Here is a 27,766-nt window from a genome sequence, read left to right as displayed (position 1 = left end):
AAAAGCAATCTTTTTGTCTATCCCAATGTTTCCGAAACTCTCCTTGCCTGTGCGGCAGTGCAGTGAAACGTCTTTCACCTTACCATGTGTTGTGGCGCACTGGTGGGTTATAGGACCATTTTGGGAATCACCATTCCCATTCACTCGTATCCATTTTAAAGCAATCAAATTTGTAGCGTAATTGGTAAAAAACTTCCCTTCCATGGTTGACGGTATTGCAAACATAATCAGATACGATTAATTATCGTTTCAATTAAATATAAACAAGTGTTAAAACTTTTAGTTTTATTATTGAGTTTATTATGAAACGACTTGGATAAGTTGTTGATTGCATTACGTTCCAACATCCGGGGTTGGAGAGGCCGGTAGGGCTTAACTGAGCTCTTTTTCGTTTCGTTTTTATGCTACCGGTCATTATCACGACGTAAAATACACTGGTGGCGTGATAAGACAGTTTTGGTTGTGTTGGTAATTTTCTCACGAAAATAAGTATGGCGCGCCGGGATTCAAGCATGTAAACATAAACAAACGACCATTTCAGATCGGGATTTCACTTCTAAGTTACTCCAGTTTTCGCGCAGCCTGGCGAATCTTTGGCACTAATTGAAAATCTGGACATTTTTTCTTCAAGGGCTTGCAAGGTAACGTCGAAATATAGAAAATTGTATACACATCCGATTCTGTTCATTTCGTTGGAGGAAGCATTTAGCGGATCGCACTGTGGTATCTATTACAGTTATTATGGATAATGGAGTGATTGTGCTGTGGGTGGCATTTCAAATGCAGGTGATGAAAACGATTGAATCATCCCGGAACAAAACATCGCATTTCACTGTCAATATTTTCGCAAGCAGAACCAACACTAAATATTTACATAAAAGCAACTCCCGGAACGTCATTTGTTTATGTTTTTTCTTCTTCACGTCTCTCTGTTATTCCAAAATAAAATGACAACCGCACTAACACATAGGAAAACGTGATCACCAGGGTATTTTACATCGTGGGTCATTATTACCAGTATGAAGTGGGAATTAAGCGAAATGAACGTACCCAAGTCAGGGGTGGAATCATGTTAGGTGATTAGTGACTACCACCTCCTGGTGATAAAGATCACTTTTACTATCAGATATGCCAGGTCATTTTCTCAAAAATCTGTGATCGAACCCAAAATCTGTCTGTGAAAATCTGTGACCGTTCTCCGTACCCCTACAGCAGTTCAAAATCAAATTAGGTGAGCAACAAAAAAAAAGGACTCACTATAAACACGCTGTAACTTTTTTGGTGCTTAACTGTACTCGATTTTCAAAATCTGTGCAAATCTGTGATTTATTCAAGAATCTGGGAAAATCTGTGATCATTTTAAAAATTCAGTGAAAATATGTGCAGAAAACTCAAAATCTGTGAAACACAGATTAATCTGTGAACCTGACATCCCTGATCACCATCACAGGTGATTGAGCTAACTTCACTCCATTTATCACCTGTCAAGAAACGTCAATTTTTCAGGAGTAAAATATGAATGTGGCGTATACCGTTGATATTAGGAGGAGTGACATATGAAAGTGGCGTATACCCATATAATATTTAAAAATCTAAATTTTTATTTCTATGGTTTTCAATCCCTTTCATTAATTCGAGTCATGTTTATCAACGATGATTTGTATGGATCGAAGAGTAACGTTGATGAAAATTGCCTCGCGAGTATGGCAAACTGCGAACTAGTTGGTTTAATTTAGTGTCGATTTTTATTTTTCAATGGCAATCAATGTCACAGTCAGTTCTTTGGGATAAATTTGCTAGCTTTGAAATAACACGAATTGTTAGATCTTCTTGATGTTTCACAACGGATGGCATTCCTCTCGAAAGAGAAAGATCCGTTAAATAATTTTGTGTATAGTTTTCATTCACTTTACGATTATGGCATTTCACAGAGCTTTCGAATGTTAGTTCCATTTTGGAAATATTACCCACCGGTACTACGAATATCCACTATGATTAGCAAATAATTGTCCAAAAATATTGCCTTATTTAGTTCAACTAACAAGAAGAGAATTAAGAACGCAGTTTTTTTCTTTTTACTCGTTCAATTGAACGAGACTGATATGTCGCTCACTAAGTAACGACCATCTAATTTTACTGAAAATGTTAGCATAGATTTTTCATGTTGTTACGTTATGTGCAACAGGAGAAGTCTACATTCATAAACCTATCACTTTTCCAGAAAGTAATTTATCTTTGACTCTACGAATACCCCATCGATATTCTTTCAAATAATAATTACAACATAAATGAATTGATTTAATTGATAAATACTACTATTCATTATATGAATTCTTCAAACAATACAAACTAAGTTACTTTTCATTTTGGTATTTGTCGGAATCCTCCATTTTTTTTTTTATTGCAATACCAAATTGCAAATACACAACCACTTCTTTCAACTTTAACTAAGAAACTGACTCGCAAAACCGTTGTTCAGAAAATTTCAAAATTTCCATGCCTACCTAGATTGAATCAATTGAATGGTTAGAAATTTTCAAATTTTCGTGCCTTCCTAGATTGAATCAATTGAATGGTTAGAAATTCCTAGGTTAGGCCTTCCTAGATTGAGTTATGATCCGTTTCTTCTTTTATTTTGTTTTTTTGATTGTTCATGTATCATTCGGTTTTAATTGCATTATTAATTCCATCAGTTCTTATGTCTACATATGCCTCTACCTCTACTCTTGATTTTTTTTTTGCAAAAGGAAATTATATATCCAGAAACAATGACCACTAGTTCGATTTCAAAGAAAACAATTCACAGTGTGAAAATAAAATATGGTAAATATTCCGAGTCATGTTTTGCTCTGATGTTTACATGCATTGCTCCTATCCTATAACATTATTATTGAAATTATAAATAACATAAAGTTTAGAATTTATGAATCAAGCAAAAATCATTTCTATCACATTTTTTCTCAGTTTAAATAGTTTTATAATCATTTCAAATGCTCTCTAGCTAATGTATAATTTTTCGTTTCAATATTCCTTAAATCATTGGCCCTATGCGGCTCGGAAAAATTCACTGGGTAGCTACAACACATTTGCACTAGTATTAATCACTTTACCTATTCACGAGTGGATTGGACGATGTCAGTCTTGTGTTAAGCCAAGCAGAGATGTCAGGTTCACAGATTTTCAATGTAGCACATATTTTGAAATTATACAGATTTTCGAAAGCGATTACAGACCAGAACCGCCATACAAAATCTGTCTTCTGAAATACAAATCTTCTCACCCTTTGTGACGGACGAACATCAAATTCTGTGAAAACCTAAATGTATAAGAAAATCTGTGACACAGAATCTGTTTAGCAAGAATTATTGAATAATATGTGTAGTTTAACAGAGAAATCTGTGCATATGGTAACACTGTCACTGACAGGTAAGGAGCAACGTTGCCAGGTATATCGATTTATCGGTATTTATCAGATATTTAACCTCAATACCGCAATACAGATATGTACTTTCAAAATACCGATAATTCACGGATCGTACAGATTGTACAGTTTTGTTCACCAAAATGAGCATTGGTGACATTTCCGTGAACTTATGTTGACGAGATTCTGATATCGATATGGTACATATAGCTTTTTGCACCGAATACAGATTTTTTGGAAAAATGACCTGGCAACGCTGGAAGGAGTCTGTAAAATACTAGTCTTTAAATTTCAAGACAAAACACAGTGGTCCACTGCAGAGATGTCAGATCTGCAGATATTTCTGTAAATCTGCAGATTTCGCACAAAGTGCTGCAGACATTTTTTTTTTCGCTGGCTCGCCAAGTCATTTTAGCGTACCATACTTTATAGAGAAATTGCTGCCAGCAAGACATATACTTGCTGACTTTTACAACCCTGTCTGAAGATATTTGAAATTTTTACCTGGCATCTCTGGTCCACTGTCAGTGGAAACAGATTGTTGAAAAAAATGACCAGGCATCCACGGAACCAAGAAGTTTCACAGCACAACTGGATTGGTAAAAATAAAGGTTAGCAGTAAAAAAAAAAACAATTAATTTCAAGTTTTAACATTCTTGTCTGTTTATGATCTTTTTTTTTTTTTTATTTCATCATAGTATGATGATTTTATTTACTATAGAACCTAGGACGGAACATATTTCGTTTACACAACAATGGGCACTGGAAGATTATTCGACAGTGCTTTAAAGTCGTTTGTAGAATCTAATCTTCAAGCTGGATGCTATAATTTGCACGTTTTGTAATACGATAATAACTTCATGCCACAAGTATTGTTAAAAACATCTGTTGTTACCTTATTTCAAAAAAATTTATTTCTAGGCGAAATCCGATAATTATTTTCTATTCACGAATAGATGGAATTAAAACGGCAAATTGCCAAATGGGACAATCAGTTACAGATTCACGTCTAGAGAACACGAACACCGTACAAAGCAAACTCATTACTTAATTGACATATTCTTTGCTGGAAGTTTGGTAAGTATTATTCATATTATTAATGATATTAGTGAATCGACATTAGGTAAAAACTGTTGGTAAACTAAAGTTGTTTATATTTTACAATAAGTTACCGTGTATCTTCCCATGGTGTAACTTATTTTTATGTCATATTTGAAGCATCAAAACTACACTATTGAAATATGTTGTACATAAACATATCTTTGTATCTCTCTGGTGTCTTAATATTACGATGAGGTCTTGTTTCAGTTGTTTCTTCTATTGTATTGCTATTTGTTAAACTCTTACTGTCTTGTGCAATGTATAGGGAATCATTTAGTTTCGGAGCTCGTTTAATATCTTGCACGTTACGAGCATATTGAACACCGCGTTCGCTCCTAATGACAACTTTAGCTCCATCTCTCACTAGAACAGTAAATCGTTCAGTGGAGAAGTTAGGATCTATTTTATTTTTTTTAGGAACCGCCATAAGTACAACATCTCCCGACTTTATATCTGACGGCTTTGCTCCTCTTCGAACGTCTGCATACTTCTTACTTTGAAGTTTCGTTGTTGCATCTCTTTCTTGAATATCTTCACGATCCACCGTTTTGAGAGTAGATTCCCAGAGTGCTGGAAACATTCCCCTGTATTTTCGTCCTACCATCAGCTCAAATGGTGTAATGCCAAGTCTAGCATGAGGTTTCATTGTGTTGTGAAAATGCACATAATCTTGCAGTGCTATTCGCCAACTGACTCCATCTATTTTGGCTGCCATCATCGCTTTCAAAATACCCTGGTTTTGACGTTCTACTGCTCCATTGGTTTGTGGACACAGTGGTATTGATTTTCGCACTTTAACGCCTTTTGCTTCCCAAAACTCGATAAATTCTGCACTTTGAAAGGGTGGTCCATTGTCACTTTGTAAAATTAAAGGAAGGCCCCAGATGAAGAATACTTTCTGCAAAGCGCTTATTGTGCTAACAGCATCGATTGATTTCATTTCAATCACCGAAATGAAACGAGAGTATGTGTCCACAAGTACCATAAATTCACTATAACCGCATCCTTGAACATTTAGAAAGTCTACTTGTAAAATTTCCCGTGGACCTTCCGGTAGTTGACGGCTAGATAATGGAACAGGCGGATTTTTTTTTGAAATTTTTAAGCAAGTTTCGCAGCATTTTACAAATTTAGCGACATCAGAACTCATTCCTGGCCACCAAAAATAATCTCTCATTATTCTTTTCATTGCTGGACAACCAATATGTCCGAGATGAGCTTCTTGTAATGCTTTTTTGCGTAGCTTTATTGGAAGTATAATTTTATCTTCTTTAAACACCAGCGATCCCAATACTCGGAGAAGCCTGGATTGCGACTCGAAGTGTACATATCCTTTCGGCCATGCGTTTGTTTCAATTGCTGCTTTGACATTGAGTAATTCCTCATCGATCTCGGATTCAAACTGTATCTCTTCCCAAGTTATTTTCATAGAACTAACATTCAATGCATAAAGTAGATTTTTACCGTCGTCTTCATCAAATGGTTCATCTACCTGAGATTTGGAAATAAGTCGGGATAGAGCATCCGCTATATTCAAATTCCCTGGAACTCGCTTCATTGTGAAATCGTAAGCTTGTAATCTTAAAGCCCACGATTCCGCCCTCGAAATAGAACGTTTACCAAGTTTGAGCCCATCTCCGAAAATGAATTCATTTGCTTCTGAATCTGTACGAACTACGAACCCCTCCGTGGTTGATGGGCTTGACGGTATTGCAAACATCATCAGATACGATTAATTATTGTTACAATTTAATATAAATATGTGTTATAACTTTTAGTTTAATTATTGAGTGAGGCATGAAACGATTTGAATAAGATGTTGATTGCAATACGCTCCAACATCCGGGGTTGGAGAGGCCGGTAGGGCTTAACTGAGCTCTTTTTTATGTTTCATTTTCATACTACCGGCCCTTATTACCGATGTGAAGTGGAAATTAAGCGAAATGAACGTACCCCACTCAGTTTTCACACGATAACGGAATAGTTGAATTATGAATTAAGTTCATCTTTGACGTTTATTCTGTGAGGTTGTGTCGTGCTCGTGTGGGATCTGATGGATGAGGTGATATGTGAGTGAAGTATAAGTGAAGTGGAATGCAAGAACGGTAATAAAGGCCACCGTTTCAGCTCAGGACTAACGATCGACCAATAAAAGAGATAGAAAATGGGTGACGGCACCCCTATTCATCTCAAATCCATTAGTCATTTCATATATGAAAACCATTGGTTAGAGCGAGATCTGTTGTGTCTGTTCGATAGATTGACTTCGAGAGTGAGATGAGGTTAGGAGTATTTCGCGTCGCTATAACAGCGATATCGTACATTTTCTGAACTACTTTTATGCGGTATTGCTTATCAGAGATGAAGCAAAGATTTTGTATTTGATTTCATCCCAATTCAGTTATTGAAAGTCGAGTAATCGGTAGAATAATATGGTGACTCTATTAATGAAATGACTATTGGCACAATGAATTTAGTTAAAATCTATTCGAATTTATCTATTAGAATTTACTATTTAATCAATGTTACAATATTTGCGTGTGAAATACATATTTGTAAATATGTATATGTATGTACACATGTGTGTATATGTATGTATATATGTGTGTACGTCAGTATGCCTTGGTGCCTGTATATATTTATACATGTATGTATGTATGCGTTGTATCAAACCGTATATTATGATACCTTTCGATTGTGAGTGAAATGTTGATTGCATTACGCTCCAACATCCGGGGTTGGAGAGGCCGGTAGGGCTTAACTGAGCTCTTTTTATGTTTTATTTTCATACTACCGGTTCCTATAACCAGTGTTATAGAAGTAGAAGTTAAGTGGAGTGAACGTATCCCAATTGGGTTTCACACGATGACAACAGGTGAACGGTGAATCGAGTCCATATTTGACGTTTATTGGTGGTTTGTGTACAATGGATTACTGTGGTATGAGATAGAATATTGTAAAATAGAACGGAATAATAATGACTTAACCAATGGGCAAACCACTGATAGCTGTCAAACGATGTTCATCCAGTTTGTATTGTGAGGATGTATTGTTTGGGACCTGATGGGTGAGATGATGTGTGAGTGAAATGTAAGAGTAAGTGCATGCAAGAATGGTAATAAAGGCCACCGTTTCAGCTCAGGACTAACGATCGATCATTAGAAGAGATAGAAATTGGGTAACGGTAACCTCCATTCATCTCAAATCCATTAGTCATTTCATATACGAGAACCATTAGTTATAGTGAGCTCTGTTATCTCTGTTTGATATATTAATTTCAGAAGTAACATGAAATTTTGCTTCGCTAAAACAGCAGTATTGAACCACTTCCGAACTACTGCTATGCGTTATTGCTTCTTAGAGACGATGCAAAGACTTTGTATTTATCACAAATCAATTATTAAAAGTCGAGTGATCGCTAAAATAACATGGTGACTCTACTAATGAGATGACTATTGGCACACTAGTTTTAGTTAGGATCTATCAGAGTAGAAATAGTAACTCAATGTTGTAATGCTTGCGTGTGAAATACATGTGGGTATGTATGCATGCGTGTATGTGTGTGACTGTGTGTGTATGTATGTGTTTTTGTGTGTATATACAATATACATTTTACCGTGCCTTTGAGTGCGTTGTACCAAATTGGTAGTGATGCATTTCGATTGTGGGTCAGGAATCAGGAATCAGAACAAATTGGCTCAAATGGCACGTTCCCCTTGATATTTGGAGATTTGTGCCTTGCCATTGTCAAGGATCAACTGAAGACAACTAAATGTGAACATGCTGTAGCAATACTTATGGGATACTTATGGGACCCAAGGGTCAATATAATTTAAATGAAAATGCATGTTCTCAGTTTTTTTCCCGTCAAACCATCATGACCGGTCGTACAAAGATGTCATTAAAAAAACACTAATCCTTTTTTGTCTCTCTTTTTGTTTTTTTTTCGGAAATGGATGACTGAGCATAACCAAGAAATTCGGAATAAAGAATAAGATACTCAAGAAAAGCAGGAACAAAGGTGATAAATGTGGAGCTGAAAAATTGGAAAATAATTTAATTAATACTCTTAGGAAATCTTAGATACAAAATGGAACATCGGTAAGAATAAAAAGACCATTGCATACAACTAACTTTTACATTTCAGGGAATAAAATAACATCAGCAAAAGTACGGAATGGAAATAAAATAGAAGGACAACAAAAGACTTTCGTAAGTGTCAATTGAATAGAACACTGGAATTAAGGTAAAACAGAACATAAACTATGACCAAAGGTAAGAAAACCAACATGAATAAATAATAGAAACTGTTGGGTAATAATATAATTTCCTCATATTGAAAGAGGCGTTTATATGGCGCGCATGCGCTAATTCGGCCTGATACAAATTAACGGGGAGGGCAATACATTTTGGACAGGGCTTTAAAAAGCTGATTGGAACCCTTTCCCCACCAAAATGTAATATAAGGATAAGGAAACTATAAGGAATCTGTACGAACTACGAACCTTGTACCAGTTAGATAGAATGTAAATCGTTCAATCCCCCAAACTATTGCGAGAGCCTCTTTTTGTGTTTGAGGATACTTTCGCTCAGTATCTGTTAAAGCTTTTGATGCACAGGAAATTATTCTAGGAATTCTTTCTTCGTTAAATTGTACCAGGACTGCTCCTAATCCAACTGGTGAAGCATCAACATATAATTCGGTATATGCTTTAGGATCGAAGTAGCCTAACTTTGATATAGTTTTCAGTGATTCATCTTTTAAATATTTAAATTCATTTTCCAGCTCGCCGTTCCAGAAAAAACAATCAGATTTGGCAAGTTCTCGCAAATATTTGGTCTTCTCTGCTCTAGAAATAATAAAACGCTCTGCAAAGTTCATTAGTCCCAGAAAACTCTTCACTTCCTGTTGATTTTCCGGATGTCGAAATTCGCGAATGGATTTAAATTTATCCTCTTCTATCTTCAGACCGTCTCCTGACACCTCGAAACCTAAAAATTTCACCGACTGTTGAGCAAAAACGCTTTTTTTTTCGTTGATGCACACATTGTGCTCTTGCAACCTCTTTAAAACCGCATTCAGATTTGTATCATGCTCTTCTTTAGTTTTTCCAAACACAAGTATGTCATCCAAGTAGTTGCGTACTCCATTACAATCAGCCAACACTATTGTTTGTAAGGTTTCTTGGAATACGTCGGGTGCATTAGTGAGGCCGAATGGAAGTCTTTTGAAACGAAACATTCCATTACCCGCAAAAAAATTCGTCAGGTGTCTACATTTTGAATCCAGTTCTATGTGAAAGAAAGCGCTAGTCATATCAATTTTTGAGAACCACTTGCAATCAAGAAGATCAATCAGAATAGATTCCAAAGTTGGCATCCTAAAAGGACTGCGAATAATTGCTTTATTCGGACCTCGAAGATCAACTACAAGTCGCACATCATTCTTCCCTTTTGGTACGACTAAGAGTGAAGAACAATAGGTTTTATTCATATCATCCGTGACACGCTCAATGATTCCTAATTCTAAGAAATCATTGATTCGACGTTCAGTATCTGCTTTGAATGCTGGAGGAATATTAGTGTATATTTTTCTGGATGGTGGCATACATTCGTCATAGCTTATAATCACAGGGGGCATATTAAACTTGGGAAATTCCTTTTTTACAGTCAGCGTTTGAATTACTTCCCGATCAAAAAAATCAGACTTCGAACAAATCGGAACATCAAGTCCAAGCTGCAGTACACTGTATCGCAATGCAGTATCTCTACTTAATAAAGCTCGTCCATTTTTTACAGCATAAAATTTTTCCATTCCTCGAGGACGGTCATCGCTTATGACCAACTCAGCAATGAATGTTGCTACTACCTGAATCTCTTCTGTCATTGCATAAGCTTTTAGTGGCTTATCAGTACCTTCAGTTATGCAATATAATTCACAACTAGTTTTTTGTCACGCATAAGCGACTCAAATATTTCGCTTCCGACAGTATTAACTTCTGCCCCAGAGTCAATCAAAAACAGTATTTCTGTTCTTGCCACATATACCTTAATAACTCCACGATTAAAGTTATTGTGCGGGATCCCATCAACTTTGAAAATCACTTCTGAATTATTGACCGTTTCAAAATGATTTTCAAATCTATTGAGTTCATGACACATAATTACATCAGGTGATGCTCTGAGTTATTTTTCCTGTATTTTCTGTTTCAATCATAATGGAACTTGAAAATTTCTGAAATTACATACATAAACAGATCAATATTAATTTTTTTTTATGTTTATTATTATTTTTTTTTTATTCTTTTATAATGAATTCATTCCGTGTTTATGAGTAGTATGAAATTAATATATCTCTGTTCATTCGATTATACAGTGTGTAATGGAGAAGGTACACTTACTGATTCATCTGTTAAATTGTTTTCCACTGTTTCAACCGTTGCAATCTTTTTAGACCTTGTTAGTAATTCATGCTCGTCAGTGCTGTAACGACGCTTAACTGGTTCAGATGACGACGCCTTAAATTCCTTCTGATGACATGCGCGTTCAAAATGCCCTTTAATACCACAATTTCGACAATTCTGATCAATAGCATAACATTCGGATGGCTGATGTTGCCGGCTCGAACATCTCCAACAAGGTATGCGTGGAATTGTATTTCTGACAAAGCTTCCGCGGTTCAAAACTCTTCCTCCTCTTGCAGGTTTCCCATTATTCATGAATCTTGGTTTCATGTTTGGAAAACTACGACCAGACCAAGTATTCTTATCACCCTGATTTCTTTGTCCACCTGCTGCGACTATTGATGCGGCCAATTGCAAAGCTTGAGAGTGATTTCTTGCGAACAAATCTTCGTTCATTTGTTCCATTTCATGAACACGTACCTTGTCCAGAAGATCCGCTAGGGATCCACCTTTACGTAGAATTTTTCTAGCTGTTTCTCGAACTTTACGATTGCGCGCATGCAATTGAATCGAATCGGCTACTTGTTCCACCAAATTGTCATCTTTAAAATCGCACAATTTGGCTACGGCAATAACACGTTTGAGATATTTAACGTCTGTTTCTGTCGAATTTTGAGTTAACGATCTTAATTTCTGTCTCTGCATGAAAATGTAATCTCGTGATCCAAAAAATGCGTTCAAACGTTGAATGGCATTTGCGTATGGAAATCTTTCAATATCTGGATCTTCTAAATGAGAAACTGTTCCTTCAAGAACGTCTAACAGTTTCGGACCCGCTTTTATCGTAAATATGTTCATTTTTGTTATCTCATCAATTACTCCTGCCAAGTGCATTGAGGCTTCTAACATGTGTCTCCATTGATCGTAAGATTTACGATCAATTTCTTCTTCTCCGTCTACAGGCTTGCACTCGGGAACGTTGAGGGATGCAAATGATAAATTGCTCATGGATGATATAAGAACTGAACTATGCTGGTTGTCGTCTTTGTCTTCCCTCATCGTAGAATGCATTTGAACAACGCTCCCATCGCGTATAGATTTTTCCAAGCGTTTGTTATCTGCTCTGGCTTTTTTTAATTTAGTAAGTAATGATGCATTTCGCTTCCTTTCCCCTTCCAATTCCTTTGTCAAAACTAAGTCCTTGTTGGTTGATCTTGTAATTTTCCTGTAATAGTATATAATAATCGAATCATCACATTACCATGAATAAGCATTATTCATTCAGAATAAAGAAATACTCTCGTTAAACTCACTCAACAATATCTCATTATTTATTTATTTTTGGCACAAAATTTTGCACGAACTAATGTCTTACAAGGACACTCGCTTGCGAATTGGATTTGATAAGAATTGCAATTGTCACAGACATGTCAACTTGCTCAAGAATTAGAGTTAGATTGAAATGGTAATTCAGGCCCACCCGGACCGAATGTCACGCAGTGACACACCAACTCGCTCAAGAATTGGATTTGAATGTAACTCATGTCCACCCGGACCAAATGTCTTACAAAGACACACCAACTCACTCAAGAATTGGATTTAAATTAGAATTTAGGCCCACCCGGACCAGATGTCACACAGTGACACACCAACTCGCTCGAGAATTGGATTTGAATGTAACTCAGGTCCACCCGGACCAAATGTCTTACAAAGACACACCAACTCGCTCAAGAATTGGATTTAAATTAGAATTTAGGCCCACCCGGACCAGATGTCACGCAGTGACACACCAACTCGCTCGAGAATTGGATTTGAATGTAACTCAGGTCCACCCGGACCAAATGTCTTACAAAGACACACCAACTCGCTCAAGAATTGGATTCCGTTAGAACTCTGGTCCACCCGGACCAAATGTTATACAATGACACACCAACTCGCGCGAAAGTTGGATCTAAAAGGTAACCCTGGTTCACACGAACCTCGTTTCTTACAAAACACATTAACTCTTGAGAGAGTTGAATTTAGCGTGATAATAGTGATTTTTTTTTTAAATTTCTCATCAACACGTGGTCAAATTCCCTTTTTTTTTAACTACATTATAAATTTATTTATATACATATATATTTTTTTTTAATCTCTTATAAACATGTGATTTAAATGATCAAAACTCCTTTACAATACATACTTTTTGATACGAGGACTTATCAACTCCTGAACTGCGCCATTGTCGGAATCCTCCATTTTTTTTTATTGCAATACCAAATTGCAAATACACAACCACTTCTTTCAACTTTAACTAAGAAACTGACTCGCAAAACCGTTGTTCAGAAAATTTCAAAATTTCCATGCCTACCTAGATTGAATCAATTGAATGGTTAGAAATTTTCAAATTTTCGTGCCTTCCTAGATTGAATCAATTGAATGGTTAGAAATTTTCAAATTTTCATGCCTTCCTAGATTGAGTTATGATCCGTTTCTTCTTTTATTTTGTTTTTTTGATTGTTCATGTATCATTCGGTTTTAATTGCATTATTAATTCCATCAGTTCTTATGTCTACAGTATTTAATTTTGAAACAAAATCAGTACGAATTTACTTAAAAAACTATGCTCTCCGACCAATTTTGGCAGGTTATGTTTACATCAGTGGCTTAAAATTCGCCTAACGGACAATAATTTATAAAGCCGCTTCTTAAAAAATCAAATCACTACTAAAAGTGATAACTGAATTGCTATCACCTCCATTTTGACATGAAGGTGATTAAATCGTGGTGACTATCACCTTACGTAATGCCAACATTTGATAGTGATGTTAGCCTTTCAGCAGTGGTGACAGAACTTGGTGATTATCACCTTACATGATTCCACCCCAGAATGTTTGGATTACTATCACCAGAGATGCCAGGTAAAAAGGCGGGTGGGTAATGTCAGAGACATAACTGGATGTCGTGAATACGAAAACAACTGACATGTTCCTTAACACTTCCGAATATCAATTAGTTGATCAATTGTATGAACTATGCAAGCATTCTCCTTTTCCACATTTTTCGCAAAAACAAAGAAGGCTTTACTTGATCTAGATTACTGTGAATTTCAGGAGGACCAAATTGAGGAACTCACTACGATATTCAACACTTTTCAGAACAATTTTCTCGAACGATTTGTTGTACTGCAGCAGATATTTTGTTCTCTTCCTCAGAACGCGTTCTGATTGGCTGGTGTTAACATGGGTCAAATGAGACAGGTTTTTCAATAGTGTACTATTGAAATACTTCAATGCTTTTGCTATACAAGTTTAAGTTGAAAAATTTCGATTCTATTGGTAGTTAGATTATATAAATCCTTTCACAGATCACTGAGCTATGAGCTTTAAAAATACGAGCAAGGCAAACGCGCCTTATGGATTATCCCCTTTGATACTCGTTTATACCAAACATTTAGGAAAAGTTTAATTTTGAATTATTTGAGATTATGACACACAACTGATAATTTTATCATAAAATTGTGATTATATTTCCGATGGCGTGTAGCAAAAATTATGTTGATTCGTTAGATACAACAAAAGATATTCACGATCAAAAACTTATCACTCTCTCAGAGGGTAAATTTTGAAAAGGCACCCCATAGTAAAGTAAGTCGTATTCACGACAAAATTTCAAATATCTGCAGACAGGGTCTGTAAATCTGAAAAAAAATCTGAGTCAGCAAGTATGTCTTGCTGGCAGCAATGTCTCTATAAAGTATGACACGCAAAACTGACTTGGCGAGCAAAAAAAAAGGTCGCGGAAATTACGAAAGTCTGTAAATATAGACGTAAGTCTGCGAGAATTTCAAAAGTCTGCACAACAAAAAATGTCTGCAGCACTATACCCCAAATCTGCAGACCTGGCATCTCTGACTATCACCATCACCGGTGATTGAGCCAATTTCACTCCATCATAAATCAAATGAACATAGATTTCCCAGTGTAATAGTAATGTAGTTGAGCAACCCGTGACACTAAAAGCACCGTCTGATGGAGAATGAGTGCGTAAATTCTCCTAAAATGCATGCAAATAGTTGCCTGCGCATTTAACACAACCACAGTAGCATAAATCAAATAAACATAGATTTCCCATTGTACCGTGACACTAACAGCACCTCTAGTGAGAAACGGGTGTACTTTTTTCCATTAGCTACTGTGGTTGTGTTAAATGCGCAGGCAACTTTTTCCATGCATTTTAGGAGCATTTACGCAATCATTCTCCACTAGAAGGCGCTTTTGGTGTCACGGGTTGCTCAACTACATTACTATTACACTGGGAAATCTATGTTTATTTGATTTATGACAGTAGCTAATGGAAAAAAGTACACCCGTTTCTCACTAGAGGTGCTGTTAGTGTCACCGTACAATGGGAAATCTATGTTTATTTGATTTATGACTCCATTTATCACCTGTCAAGAAACGTCAATTTTTCAGGAGTAAAATATGAATGTGGCGTATACCGTTAATATTAGGAGGAGTAACATATGAAAGTGGCGTATACCCATATAATATTTCAAAATCTAAATTTTTATTCCTATAGTTTTCAATCCTTTTCATTAATTCGAGTCATGTTTATCAATGATGATTTGTATTACCCGAAGAGTAACGTTGAAAAAAATTACCTCGCGAGTATGGCAAACTGCGCACAAACAAATAAAAAAATTCACTTGTTGGTTTAATTTAGTGCCGATTTTTATTTTTCAATGGAAATCAATGTCACAGTCAGTTCTTTGGGATAAATTTGCTAGCTTTGAAATGACACGAATTGTTAGATCTTCTTGTTGTTTAACAACGGATGGCATTCCTTTCGAATGAGAAAGATCCGTTAAATAATTTCTTGTATAGTTTTCATTCACTCTACGAGTATGGCATTACGCTCTCTGACAGCTCACTTAAAACCACAAATGTAAATGAGATTGGTTTGTTTTCATCAGGAAACGCATGCATTAAACACGATTCAGACAATCAATCAACTTCCGTCGACGTTCAGATTATTTTTATAAATTTTTTTAGCCGAATATTGCTCACGTATCCGACGTTAACATGTTCCGTGAACTTGACGTAGTGTCCTCTCATATGAATTGCTCACAATTAATGTTGTTGTTCCGTAATCGTTCCATGCAGGTGATAGTCGTTTGATGCGTGCGTGTGCGCTTTTACATATTGTTTTGTTTTCATCAGGAAACGTGTTGGCCACCCATTTTTCAGTAGGGCCGCCCATCATTTTTCACCGGGCATAGAAACCTCAATTTACAGAGCTTTCAAATGCTAGTTCCATTTTGGAAATTTTACCCACCGGTACTACGAATATCCACTATGATTAGCAGCAACTAATTGTCCAAAAATATTGCCTTATTTAGTTCAACTCACAAGAAGAAAATTAAGAACGCAGTTTAATCTTTTTTACTCGTTCAGTTGATCGAGACTGATATGTCGCTCACTAAGTCACGGCCATCTAATTCTACCGAAAATGTTAGCATAGATTTTTATGTTGTTACGTTATGTGCAACAGGAGATGTCTACATTCATAAACTTATCACTTTTCCAGAAAGCAATTTATCTTTGACTCTACGAATACCCCAATGATATTCCTTCGAATAATAATTACAACATAAATGAATTGATTTAATTGATAAATACTACCGTTCATTCTATGAGTTCTTTAAACTATATAAACTAGGTTACTTTTCATTTTGGTATTTTTTACGAATTTTATTAAAAAAAATTATCCTCTCCGGCCAATATTGGTAGGTTATGTTTATATCAGTGGCTTAAAATTCACCTTACGGACAATAATTTATAAAGACACTTCTCAAAAAATCAAATCACTACTGAAAGTGATAACTAAATTGCTATCACCTCCATTTTGACATGAAGGTGATTAAATCGTGGTGACTATCACCTTACGTAATGCCAACGTTTGATAGTGATGTTAGCCTTTCAGCAGTGGTGACAGAACTTGATGATTATCACCTTACATGATTCCAAATTTTCAAAAGTGATGATCACTTGGTGATAATCACCTTACATGATTCCACCCCAGATTTCACACGATAACGGAACAGTTGAACAGTGAATCAAGTTCATCTTTGACGTTAGTTGGTGGTTTGAATACCATGGAATACTGTGGAACAGAATAAAATAATTTAGACTGAACATGTGAGCAAACCACTGATAGCTGTCAAACGATGTTCATCCAGTTTATTTTGTGAGGATGTGGGGTTTGGGACCTGATGTGTGAGATGATCACCCCGATTCTGAATTTCGTTTGAATCGGATTATTTCGATCGAATGCGAAAGTTTGCATTTTGTATCTCGATCGAGTTCAAGTTTTCCGTACAAAAGCATCACTCGATCGAATTACAGAATGCAAATTTAGACATTCGATCAAAGTAATCCGATTCGATCGAAATACAGAGTAGGGGTGGATGTGTGAGTGAAATGTAAGAAAAAGTGCATGTAAGAACGGTAATAAAGGCCACCGTTTCAGCTCAGGGCTAGCGATCGACTAATAGAAGAGGTAGAAATTGGGTAACGATACCCCTATTCATCTCGAATCCATTAGTCATTTCATATACGAAAACCATTAGTTAGAGTGAGATCTATTATCTCTGTTCGATAGATTAGCTTCAAGAGTAAGATGAAATTAGGAACGTATCGCATCGCTTAAACAGTAGTATTGAACAATTGTCGAACTACCTTTATGCGCTATTGCTTCTTAGAGACGAGGCAAAGATTTTGTATTCGATTTTATGACATTGGGAGTCAGAAATTCGATTTGTTTACTTTTGTAATATTCGTCCTTCTTTGAAAAACAGCTGAATTGAAATTGTAGCAATGCATCAAAGTAGAGTGCCTAAGATCAGAGACGACATCTCATCGTAATTTTGCAACAATTCAAATCATTCAATGCGAAATGTTGGCAGTTTCGTTAGCTTTAAATTGTACTTGACAGGTCATTTGCTCGTTTGGAACAAAACTATCATTTCAAACGAACAGCTGTCGTCACTATGATTTTAGGCTTTCAAGTTTATTCAGCTAGCTTTATTCTAGCCGACGACACGACCTGCCACTCGTCTATCAAAACTGTATCGTAAATTTAACTACCCCTCAGTAACTGGAAATGTCAAATCGAAAACGCTAGTGAATTTTTTTAAACTGGCAGCACAAGTTGATATATTTATTGATTTTGAATAACAGTCACCATATCCTTGGTTACTGCATATCGAAGGCAAGATGAATGTAAACAAAATAAATTTTAGATCGGTTATTATATTACGGAACATTTTCCACTTCTGCGCAATCAACCGACACAAAACAATTTTGACACCGGTATATTACACCGAATCCTACTACCCAGAAAAGCTAGCAGTTGAAGTGTACGGATGAATCGCTGGAAGCAGATCATTGTCCTCGTTCGTTGGTTCCATCCTTAGTTTCGATTAAATTCCGAAAATCGAGTTCATTTAAATGCATTTCTGCTTAATTTGGACAAAGTTTAACACTAAAAGAACTATTCCACCGCTTTCTAAACATGTTTATTTGTTTTGGGGTTCCTTGGTAACTAGTTCATAGCAACTTAAACAGTGTTGCTCGAGAAAATTATTTTTATCATTTACAAGGGGTCGCTAGATTTGTGGTAACTGGCGGTGAATCGTTAGCGAACAGTTTTAATGCTGATTTTTCTTCGAAGTGCCTGGTCGTGTCGTCGTTCTAGCTCTCAACTGGAAAATAACGTTTTTAAGACCGCAGGCTAGTTGCTAGTTGTGAGAGCCTATGTTTTTGTGGTGGAAAATTATTCGACCATCTGAAAGCAGTTTTTAGCACTAAGCACAACCTTAAATCTCGAAAATAGGCTAGTTATCTCTTCTTTGCGGAGACCTATGCTTCTACTTTGGAGGATTACTGCCTAGCGCCTAGATTTGCTCTAGCGAAAAGACCTTACAAACTTTGGGTCTTATATACTAATTCCTTGTGTAGAAAACCAGGACTTCTTGAAGAAATTTTTTCTAAACTGCTGCGCGCGCATGCTCTCTATTTCAAGTATTACTGCGCGAGCGTCGCTATCGACCAACACGTACTTGCGCCACTATCTCTATCTCTTCCATGAGTTCAGCTGATCACTGAATCTCGACGTACATGCGCAGCTGATGGCTGGCGAGGCGCCTAACTCATATTTAGTTTCTTGTAGCGCGGCAACTATTTATCTACAGGATCGTTGCGCCGTAACATCCCGTCCTCCGTAAATTGATATTATTTACAAAATATTGAAAAGTAGTAACGATCCTTTTATTACTGTTAAAGTTACATATAATAACACAGACTTACAGACAGGACGCTCAAATTGGATTCTTTAATCATTTCAATGGTCATTTCGAATATTCCTTTAATTGGGACAGTACCCGCATATGTTATGATGGCGCCACGCTACCCTATCAACAACATCTTGGCCCTTATTCTGCGAGTCGAGTGCGGTGACTCGACAAATCTCACCTCGCTGTCACTTGACTGTAGTCACCCTATTCTACGAGTCGACTCGGGTGACGTGACAGGTTCATTCCATGGTGAGTGAGATTAGCGAACTGTTAAAATGTTAAAATATTTAATAAGTTGATCTTTAACAACAAGTTTCAGATTTTTTTCCAACGTGTGCAACATGTTAATGGGACGGTATTCCTCGGCTTTTTCCGTTCCAGTAACCATGGGGATAGGAACCACCAAAAATTCTTTCCAACTTTTGGTACGTGCCCCGTGTACATCGATTCATTTACCAAATCCAGTGGATCGTGTCCGATAACATGAAAGCAATCCTGTATCACGTATGAGTTTACATTGTCAATACCAGTTGATTTTCCCAAATTACAACAAATATTTTTCAATACTTTGATTGATCTGTTGAACACTATTTATTAAATAACTTTTCTGATATGTTCTGTATGCTTCTCTATACCGTCAAAAGTTATGCTTTTCATTGCACTATGTGTAGGTTTGATAAACTGTTTGAGAATTTTCCATAACTCTTTGCTGTTTTGTTGATTTTGATCGATGTTTCTCCACATGTATTCATATCTAGTCTTCTTCAGGGTCCGTGAATAAATATTTCGTGCTTGTGTATTTCTACTCCAGTGACTATCATTGCTAGTTCTACTGAACCTCTTGTATTGTTGATCCCTCTCCCGTTTTAACCGTAAGAGGTCTATTGAGTACCAACTTCTTGAGCTGTTCCAACCAACGTACTTTTCCGTTATTAATTTATTTGTACTTTATTTTCACTGTATTTCCCTCTTTTCTCCGGCTACTCGTTACGGAAATTGCAATTGTCTCATAATCTGATATCTTGCAATCGGTTTCCACATTTGAATAAATACCGTCGAAATTGGAATACACATGATCTATCAATGTTCTACTATATCTCGATATTCTTGTAAATTCATTCACAGTTTGCTTCAAATTGAAGAATTCTGCTGACTGTTTCAATTGATTCGAACTTTGATCACTGAGCCAATAAATATTGAAATCTCCAGTAATAATATTTAATTTATCTAAATCAACAAAATTCTTCCATCAGTTTTCAAAATTTCCAGAAACTGGCGGTCGTTTGGACTTGGAGAGTGGTATACAACTCCATAATTTCCCATCTACATGCCTCTTTCAACTGTACATGCCTCTTTTGGGTGTCCTTAAGAACCAATTATTTCCAACTACTTCGTTTAATTGAACGCTGAATTTAATCGATTCTCTAGCATAAATGGTAACTCCACCCGCGTGCCTGGAATGGGACAAACAAAAAGCTACAGTGTAACCCGGAATACTGAACTGATCGAAAGCACCAGAATCAATTATGTGTTTCTGAGAGCAAAACTAATGAAGGATCCCGAATAAAAAATATTGTAGAAAGACAATACGATTTGTTGTTACAAAACCTTTCACAATTTTGTTTTGACCATTGAAAAATATTTTAATGTATTGTTATACACTATTCAATTAATTGTGAACATGCTTCCTACAATAGAATGTATAGGTTGTTAAGTATCGTAACAATTCAAACCATAAATTTTTCTCATACATGTTTTCTTGGAAAACAATGAAATGTACAGTTTGCATATTGTTTGAAACACCACGTGTACAATAAATTCAATTGTAGAATCGAAGAAACAATATTTTGAATCGTTGAAAACGAAAAAAATCTTGCCAAGATACAATAAAATGTATTGTAACCAATAGATCTAATTGTGAATCAATTGTTTATGCTGTGAAATCAATGGTTTATTTTTTTACGGGATGCCTATCCTCTATAAGATAACGTATTGCGACATAATTAGAAGTCAAACCTATGGCTATGTTCAGATACAAAATTTCTGAGCGTCTCTCATCCATTAGTTGCTATTCCATTCGTTTCAAGCAATCTCAGATATACAGGACACTGCTTGCTGAATGCTGGTGTCTAAACTCATTTTACGTTCCGTGTTCATTTTTAAATAATTAACGCATTTAAAATCAGTTGAAGTATATTCAGATGTTCGATGAGCTGCATTGCATTTGGAACATTTTTCATTGTTGGAATATTCGGTGCTCTTGTGACCAAACTCACCACACTTGAAACAGCGCAATACGTTGAAAGACTCAAAAGCCGAACACCTATCCCAGCCGACGCAAACCCTGCCGGCTGCAATCAAGCTGGAATAAGCATTCTTATCAACCTCAATTATGACACTATATTTGTTATATTTGAAGCGTGGGATCTCAAAGTCAGCAACAACTTTTACATCTTCAATCGAAATTTCCTGATTCTGACTTTCCAATAGGTCAATAAATACATCGGAGGAATATCGATCACTCATCACCACTATTTTCAGTTTTGGTTTCCCGGGCTTGGGTATAACAGCATTGTATTCAGTACCTTAATTGCTTTCAATGTTTTCTTTCACTGATTGAATATCCTCTCCTGCTGCACAACTCTTTACCATTTTCGAAATTACTAATTTTATAATTTCTTGAATCCAACCTACCCTTCAAAAACTGTCTCGTGTTATCACTTGTTTGCGAAGACTCAACAGGTTTAATCATAACAACCAAGCGAGTCTTACATTTTCTGTTACTTTTCGTTCTATTTCTAGATTATTTTTTCTGAAAGAACATCCGCGTATGACTTTTTATTATTCTCATTCAGTGATGTACCGTCGGGAAAAAAACCTTCGAACCCGGTTTTTATTTTTTGGGTTTTTTCCCCAAGAGCTTGAAAAAACTCAAAATATGATTTATTTTTGTTTTATCGTTCCAAATTATAAGCTTCCATAACATTATTTTAAAATTTCACTTCTCGATGAACATTAGAAAAGGTCCCAAGTGCAACTGACAGATTCTCTTCGTTTAATTTCTCTTTCAGTTATTACGGCATATCCCTGTATTTTCCAACATTTTCTTAACTACAGATCGAATGTCGATAGGTTCAGTCGTTATTCTATGTAAAAAGTTAGAGAGAAGGATTACCGATAGAACCGTAATAATCGAAAGAGAAAGTAAATAAAGAGAAACCGCTGACACGACCAGACACTCCGAAGGAAAATCGGAATAAAAATTATTTGTGAGCGATTTACCGTCAGTTACCAAAAATATAGCGACCCCTTGATAATGATAAAAAAATTCTTCAGCAACACTGTTTGAGTTGCTATGAACTAGTTACCAAGGAGCTCCATAATAAATCAGCTGTTTTTCAAAGAACGGTGAATCTAACATTGACAGCAAATGGAGAAAATCTTCGATGAATGTTTCGACTTTGGTTTCAAATCATGTTTAGAAATTATCGTATATTCTCTGATCAATTTATGATTAGTCGATGAATTGTTAGTTTATCTTCAAAAGGCACGCAAATGTTACCACTTTCCTTCTATATCCACTGAATAAATCAACATAAAAAGAGTTTCGCCCTTTTTCGATTTGTTTAATTTTATACTTCCTGTGTGAATTATGAAGATACGCCCTTGCGCATTTTTCATGAAATTGGCTGGTTTCCGCTACTAAGACAAATCTGTGAGTAGTTTTATTGTTTCTTTTACTATTTCCAGTAATAAAAGGTTCGGTAACCATCTAAAATAAAGAAAATAAATAGTTTCGCCCTTCCTTACTAGCAATCGAAGTATCGCCCTGTTTGTTGGCATGGAACACGGAGGGCGAAACTTGCGTAAACAAATGGAATGACAGTTTCGCCTTTTAAAGTTCTTTGTATTACTAAGATTGAAATTTTTGTAGAGTACGAATTTTCAGACAAAATTGTAGGATTTTGAAGCATTTATTGGTAGGAGAGAGAACCTCGATTTGTTTACTTTTGTAAGATACGTCCTTCTTTGAAAAACAGCTGAAATAAACAAACCATTTCAGGAAGTTTTCGAAACATTTCAATAGATTTCAATTTGTGCCATCAGGTAAAATACAAAATTTGAAAACAAAAATATGCTTTTGCCAGGCAGAGAAAGAAATTCTGGTATTGTAAAAACGAAATCACTTGATCTCTTGAAAGCTGTACGTGGCACCGCAAGCCATCCGTAGAGGGCTGGGTCGTTAAAAACCAACGAATACAACCGTCCGGCCTTCATTCAACAGTATTGTCTAAACTACACACAGATGTTTGAAACTTTTGCGGAAATGATATTACGAAATATGACGAAGCTAGACTTTGATCGTTTCCTGTTCGCAGCGAGCCAATTTGACTAATCTTCAGAGCAACTGTGTTAGTTAGCAGCTTGAAGTTGGAAATATATTTCCTTATTTAATATGCATTTAATTCACACATTGCATTTCTTCCTTACAAAATCAGTCTTCTTACACGTGATCTCTTTCTAGCCGTAAATCAAATCAGTCAACTAACGAATCTTAGCTTAAGCAATGTTAATTTAGCTTATACAAGGTGAGATGAAAAAACTGCAACAAAGTAAAACGCCATAATTTTTTCATTTTTTTTTTAAATTTTATTGAATGAAAGCAAAAAATGTCGGAAATAACATCAAATTTGAGAATCGGTTTAGATTTGTTCGAATTGGCCACCTTTGGCACGAACTATGGCCTTCAAACGGCCAATGAAACCATCACACGCTGCCCGAAAGTGGCTCTGCGGTATTTTGTCCCATTCTCGGCGAAGCGCTTGCTTGAGATGATCGACACTTTGGTATTTTTTAGTGCCAACCTTGCTTTCCAAAATACCCCAGGCACAATAGTCCAACGGATGGGCATCCGGAGATTTTGGTGGCCATTGTGCGGTGGAAATGAAGCGAGGAACCTCATTTCTTAACCATTCTTGGGTGGCGCGTGCTGAGTGCGATGGTGCTGAGTCCTGTTGGAATGTCCAAGGTCTGCGGCCGAAATGTTTGCGTGCCCAGGGCTTCAGAACTCCCTCCAAAATATTTTCGCGATAGATTTGCGCATTTATTTTGACCCCACGGTCGATGAATACGAGCGGCGAGCGACCATCGGCTGTTATGGCGGCCCACACCATCACCATGGCCGGCTTTTGAGTTCTGGTGGCCAACCGAAGTTGCAAATTTTCAGCTGACCTCTCTGGCAAGTAAACACGATCATTTTGTTTGTTTACAAACTGCTGGATAACGAATGGTTTCTCATCGGAGAAAACCAAATTCGGCAGTTCACCACTTTCGGCCAAGCGAAGCAACTCTTTAGCTTTTTCGAGTCTAACTTTTTTTTGCGCATCAGTAAGATCTTGCACTTTTTGGAACTTCAATGGCTTTAGTCCAAGCTCATTTTTCAATATTTGCCGAATGGCATATTGCGATATGTTCAGCTCACGAGCCATTTTTCGGCCACTGCGACGCGGATTTCGTTCAATTCGCTTCTTCACTTTTCGAACCATTTCTGCCGATGTTGCTGTTTTTTTTCGTCCACTTCCTTGACGTCGGGCTACGCTACCAGTATCACGGTAACGAGCGATGGTACGAGACACAAAAGATTTATTCACTTTTAAATGCTGGAGGGCTCTAACGATAGCCACTTGTGGTTTTCCAGCCAAATGCAAAGCAATCACACTATCACACTTGAATTCCATCACAAATAACTTTTTTTCTGAAAAATTCCCACCAAAATGCTTTTGTGCGCTTGTAAATAATATAATGAGCTGTCACTAGAATAAATCTGACAGCTGTGGGACGAGCGGTTTAGAAATGACAGCAGTCTGAAGTTGGTTGCAGTTTTTTCATCTCACCTTGTATGTTATTTTTAATCGTATATGTACCTATACTTCCGATTGTACTGAACATTTTTATTTATTCCGTAACAGAATTACCTAGTTTACTAGTTTGACAGTGAAACTTCGCTCTGACGGATTTAATGACTGTAAACTTCACCACTTTTTAAAAACTCATTTATGTAGCAGATAGTTGGCATAGATCTAAGTCTAGTTACGTTAAACCGACGACGTTAAACTATTTAACAAGCTTCGACGGATATTGAAACGATACGTGATACCGACAGCGCATTAAAAGTACACAATACAAAAGATGTTGGTTAAATATGTAAACCTGATTCTGCTGTTCTTAAGAGCCATTTTTTGTATGTTCGAATTCCAGCCAGTCTCAACGAAAGCCTCTATCTAATAGTCTAATCGATTCATTGCTCTGGCATGTGATGGTGCTGGAGAACTTTCAACCTACTGCGAAATAAGGATCTTCCATTTGAGGCAGTTCGTCTTGTTTACATTTCGTAAGTCTTTAATATGCAGTAACCAAGGTTATGGTAATTGTTATTCAAAATCAACTATTCATCAACTTGTGTCGCCAGTTTTAATAGTTTTCCAGTCGATTTCGTTCTAACATTTCCAGTTACTGAGGGGTAGTTGAATTTGCGATACAGTTTCGATAGACGAGTGGTAGGTCGTGTCGTCGGAGAAACTCTCTTTTCTCGTGTTTGTCTTCAGTTCTCTACATATTTTATACTGTTCAAATTCATCACATGAAGTTAGTTTGCATGGGAGACTATGTAAATGTCATTTTGCATTAATTCTCTATACTGATCAGTGCAGTAAAACTTCATTCAATTGAATTGAAACTGAATGTGGAACACATTGACGATCTCTCTACTGCAGTAAACTTCACTCTCTGACACATACAATGTTTGCTGACGGCTCGAACGGGCAGCATTCAGTTCCTCACTCGTTTTTCTTCAATCGAGACTCAGTTTAACCACCGTCAGTTGATCTCTTGAAGTAACAATACATCTCTTTCAATAGTGTGAGAGCTAGATGATAGACAAACCAGTTGGCTGAAATATCAATCACAGAATACACATAAATTAATTGTTTCCTTCTTCAGTTTTCATTTTTAATACTTTACTCCATTTAAAATTCTATTCGTTCGAACTTGCTTACTACCAAGAGCGAAGGCATTGAAGCAGGTAGACTACTTGGCGGCAGTGCAAGCAAAACTTCAAATGACTAGGTACGTCTATTCAACTGATGAACCTTTTCCAAATGAAGTCACAATAGGGTAACAGAGGTATTTTGGCCCGCTTTAGGATTGATTTTATTTTGGCCCACTTTGTAAAAATATCCACCAAATGTTTTAATATCTTTGAAAAATCCTTCCGCAATAGGTAATTTAATGTGATTAGCTTCAAACTGATGCAACATGGGTTACCTAAGATCGATTGAATCCATATAGTTTGTTAGGTGGGCCAAAATATATGAAGTGGCCAAAATACCTCTGTTACCCTATATCCTATGGATAATACACTTTACATACAATCCGAGAGCCGGATTATCTCAAGTTGGCATTCGAATTCTTTCATCACCAACGACATCAGCAGCGACGGAGAGATCCTTTGGATACATAATAAGAGGTGCAATCGCCTAACCACCGAACGAGCGGGAAAATTAACTTATCTTTCGTACAATTACAAATTGTGCACAGAAATGTGGGTTCAACCCGATATTGCGAAAAATTTAAGCGATGATGACTCAACAGATATTTCAGATTCTTCGGAAAATCAATGATTAATGTTTTACTTAGAAAAATACCCAAAAAAGAAACAAATCCAATTTTCCCATAAAAACTCCAATTGACCGGGTTTTTTCCCGCGGAATTATTCTCGAAATAAAAAAAAACCGATTTGGAACATCACTGTTCTTATCAAAAACTTCGTCATTATTTTCAATATCAACATATTTATCATGTGGTTCATCATCAGTATTAAACATATTTTTTTTTGCGTCTGGAATTTCCATCTGACTCCGAATGAGTCTTTCTATCTGCAACAATTTTCTTTCTTTTTATTATGACTAAGTCATTATCATTGCGCTGATTATTCACAATCACGAAACTTTTCAAATCTTTCAACTTTTTGGCCAAACTGTTTTCTAAACAAGCCATTTTACTCTGATCAGTCTCTCGATTCCACTTTCTTCTTCTATTTTCTCCATCTCTTTCTTCATATTATCAATGAGTGAAAGAACATCATCCTTCGACGTCATATTAGACATCGCGGCTCCTTCCAAGCAATCAGCACATTTAAACATAAGCGCCGGTGTATCTGAAACCCAACCGGCCATGGCTCTCGTTAGTCCAGCACAGACTAACAGACATGACAGTATGAGTAAATACTTATAAATATAAATTTTCGTGATTCACTAGTTCCACCTATATTGTACTGCGCGAACTATTTACTATCGGTACACCCTTTGTGTTATGTAAAAGTGTTTTTACTAGCTGGTTCCTCCTCGTTGGTCAACACCGATCAGCTGCTTGTAGGGATACCTGATTTCATCATAATATTTGAAAATGAATCGTCACAATAAATTATTGGATTACGTTGAAAAT

At 36.5% G+C, this 27,766-nt stretch overlaps 1 protein-coding gene and 1 long non-coding RNA gene across 3 annotated transcripts; one reads left to right on the top strand and one right to left on the bottom strand.

Annotated features, from left to right (window-relative positions):
• Positions 1-3,956: 3,956 nt before the first annotated feature.
• Positions 3,957-11,112, top strand: LOC131435283 (uncharacterized). Its single transcript, XR_009230476.1, has 4 exons — positions 3,957-4,032; positions 4,120-4,290; positions 4,343-4,498; positions 10,977-11,112. It is a non-coding gene; the product is annotated as an uncharacterized LOC131435283 (long non-coding RNA).
• Positions 10,853-21,916, bottom strand: LOC131435278 (uncharacterized). Of its 2 annotated transcripts, none has more exons than XM_058602975.1 (2): positions 21,850-21,916; positions 10,853-12,151 (listed from the first exon to the last, which is right to left on the bottom strand). In XM_058602975.1, the coding sequence occupies exon 2, from the start codon at positions 11,995-11,997 to the stop codon at positions 10,891-10,893; it is 1,107 nt and encodes a 368-aa protein (XP_058458958.1). In that variant the 5' UTR covers positions 11,998-12,151; positions 21,850-21,916; the 3' UTR covers positions 10,853-10,890. The 2 variants fall into 2 exon arrangements, with proteins under 2 accessions (XP_058458958.1, XP_058458957.1); XM_058602974.1 differs by lacking the exon at positions 21,850-21,916 and adding an exon at positions 13,112-13,394.
• Positions 21,917-27,766: the final 5,850 nt, after the last annotated feature.

Source organism: Malaya genurostris, chromosome 3 (assembly GCF_030247185.1).
Source record: "Malaya genurostris strain Urasoe2022 chromosome 3, Malgen_1.1, whole genome shotgun sequence".
Taxonomy (NCBI): Eukaryota; Metazoa; Arthropoda; class Insecta; order Diptera; family Culicidae; genus Malaya; species Malaya genurostris.
The sequence above is the reverse complement of the archived record's forward strand: the minus strand, read 5'-3'. Positions and strand labels throughout refer to the sequence as shown.

What these genes read in the sequence shown, in the direction of transcription:
- LOC131435278 (XM_058602974.1), bottom strand. Translation starts at nt 13,167, where the DNA reads ATGGAGGATTCCGACAATGGCGCAGTTCAGGAGTTGATAAGTCCTCGT. An exon ending in ATAAGTCCTCGTATCAAAAA is followed by an intron (nt 12,152 to 13,111) that starts GTATGTATTGTA and finishes ATACTATTACAG; the next exon opens with GAAAATTACAAGATCAACCA.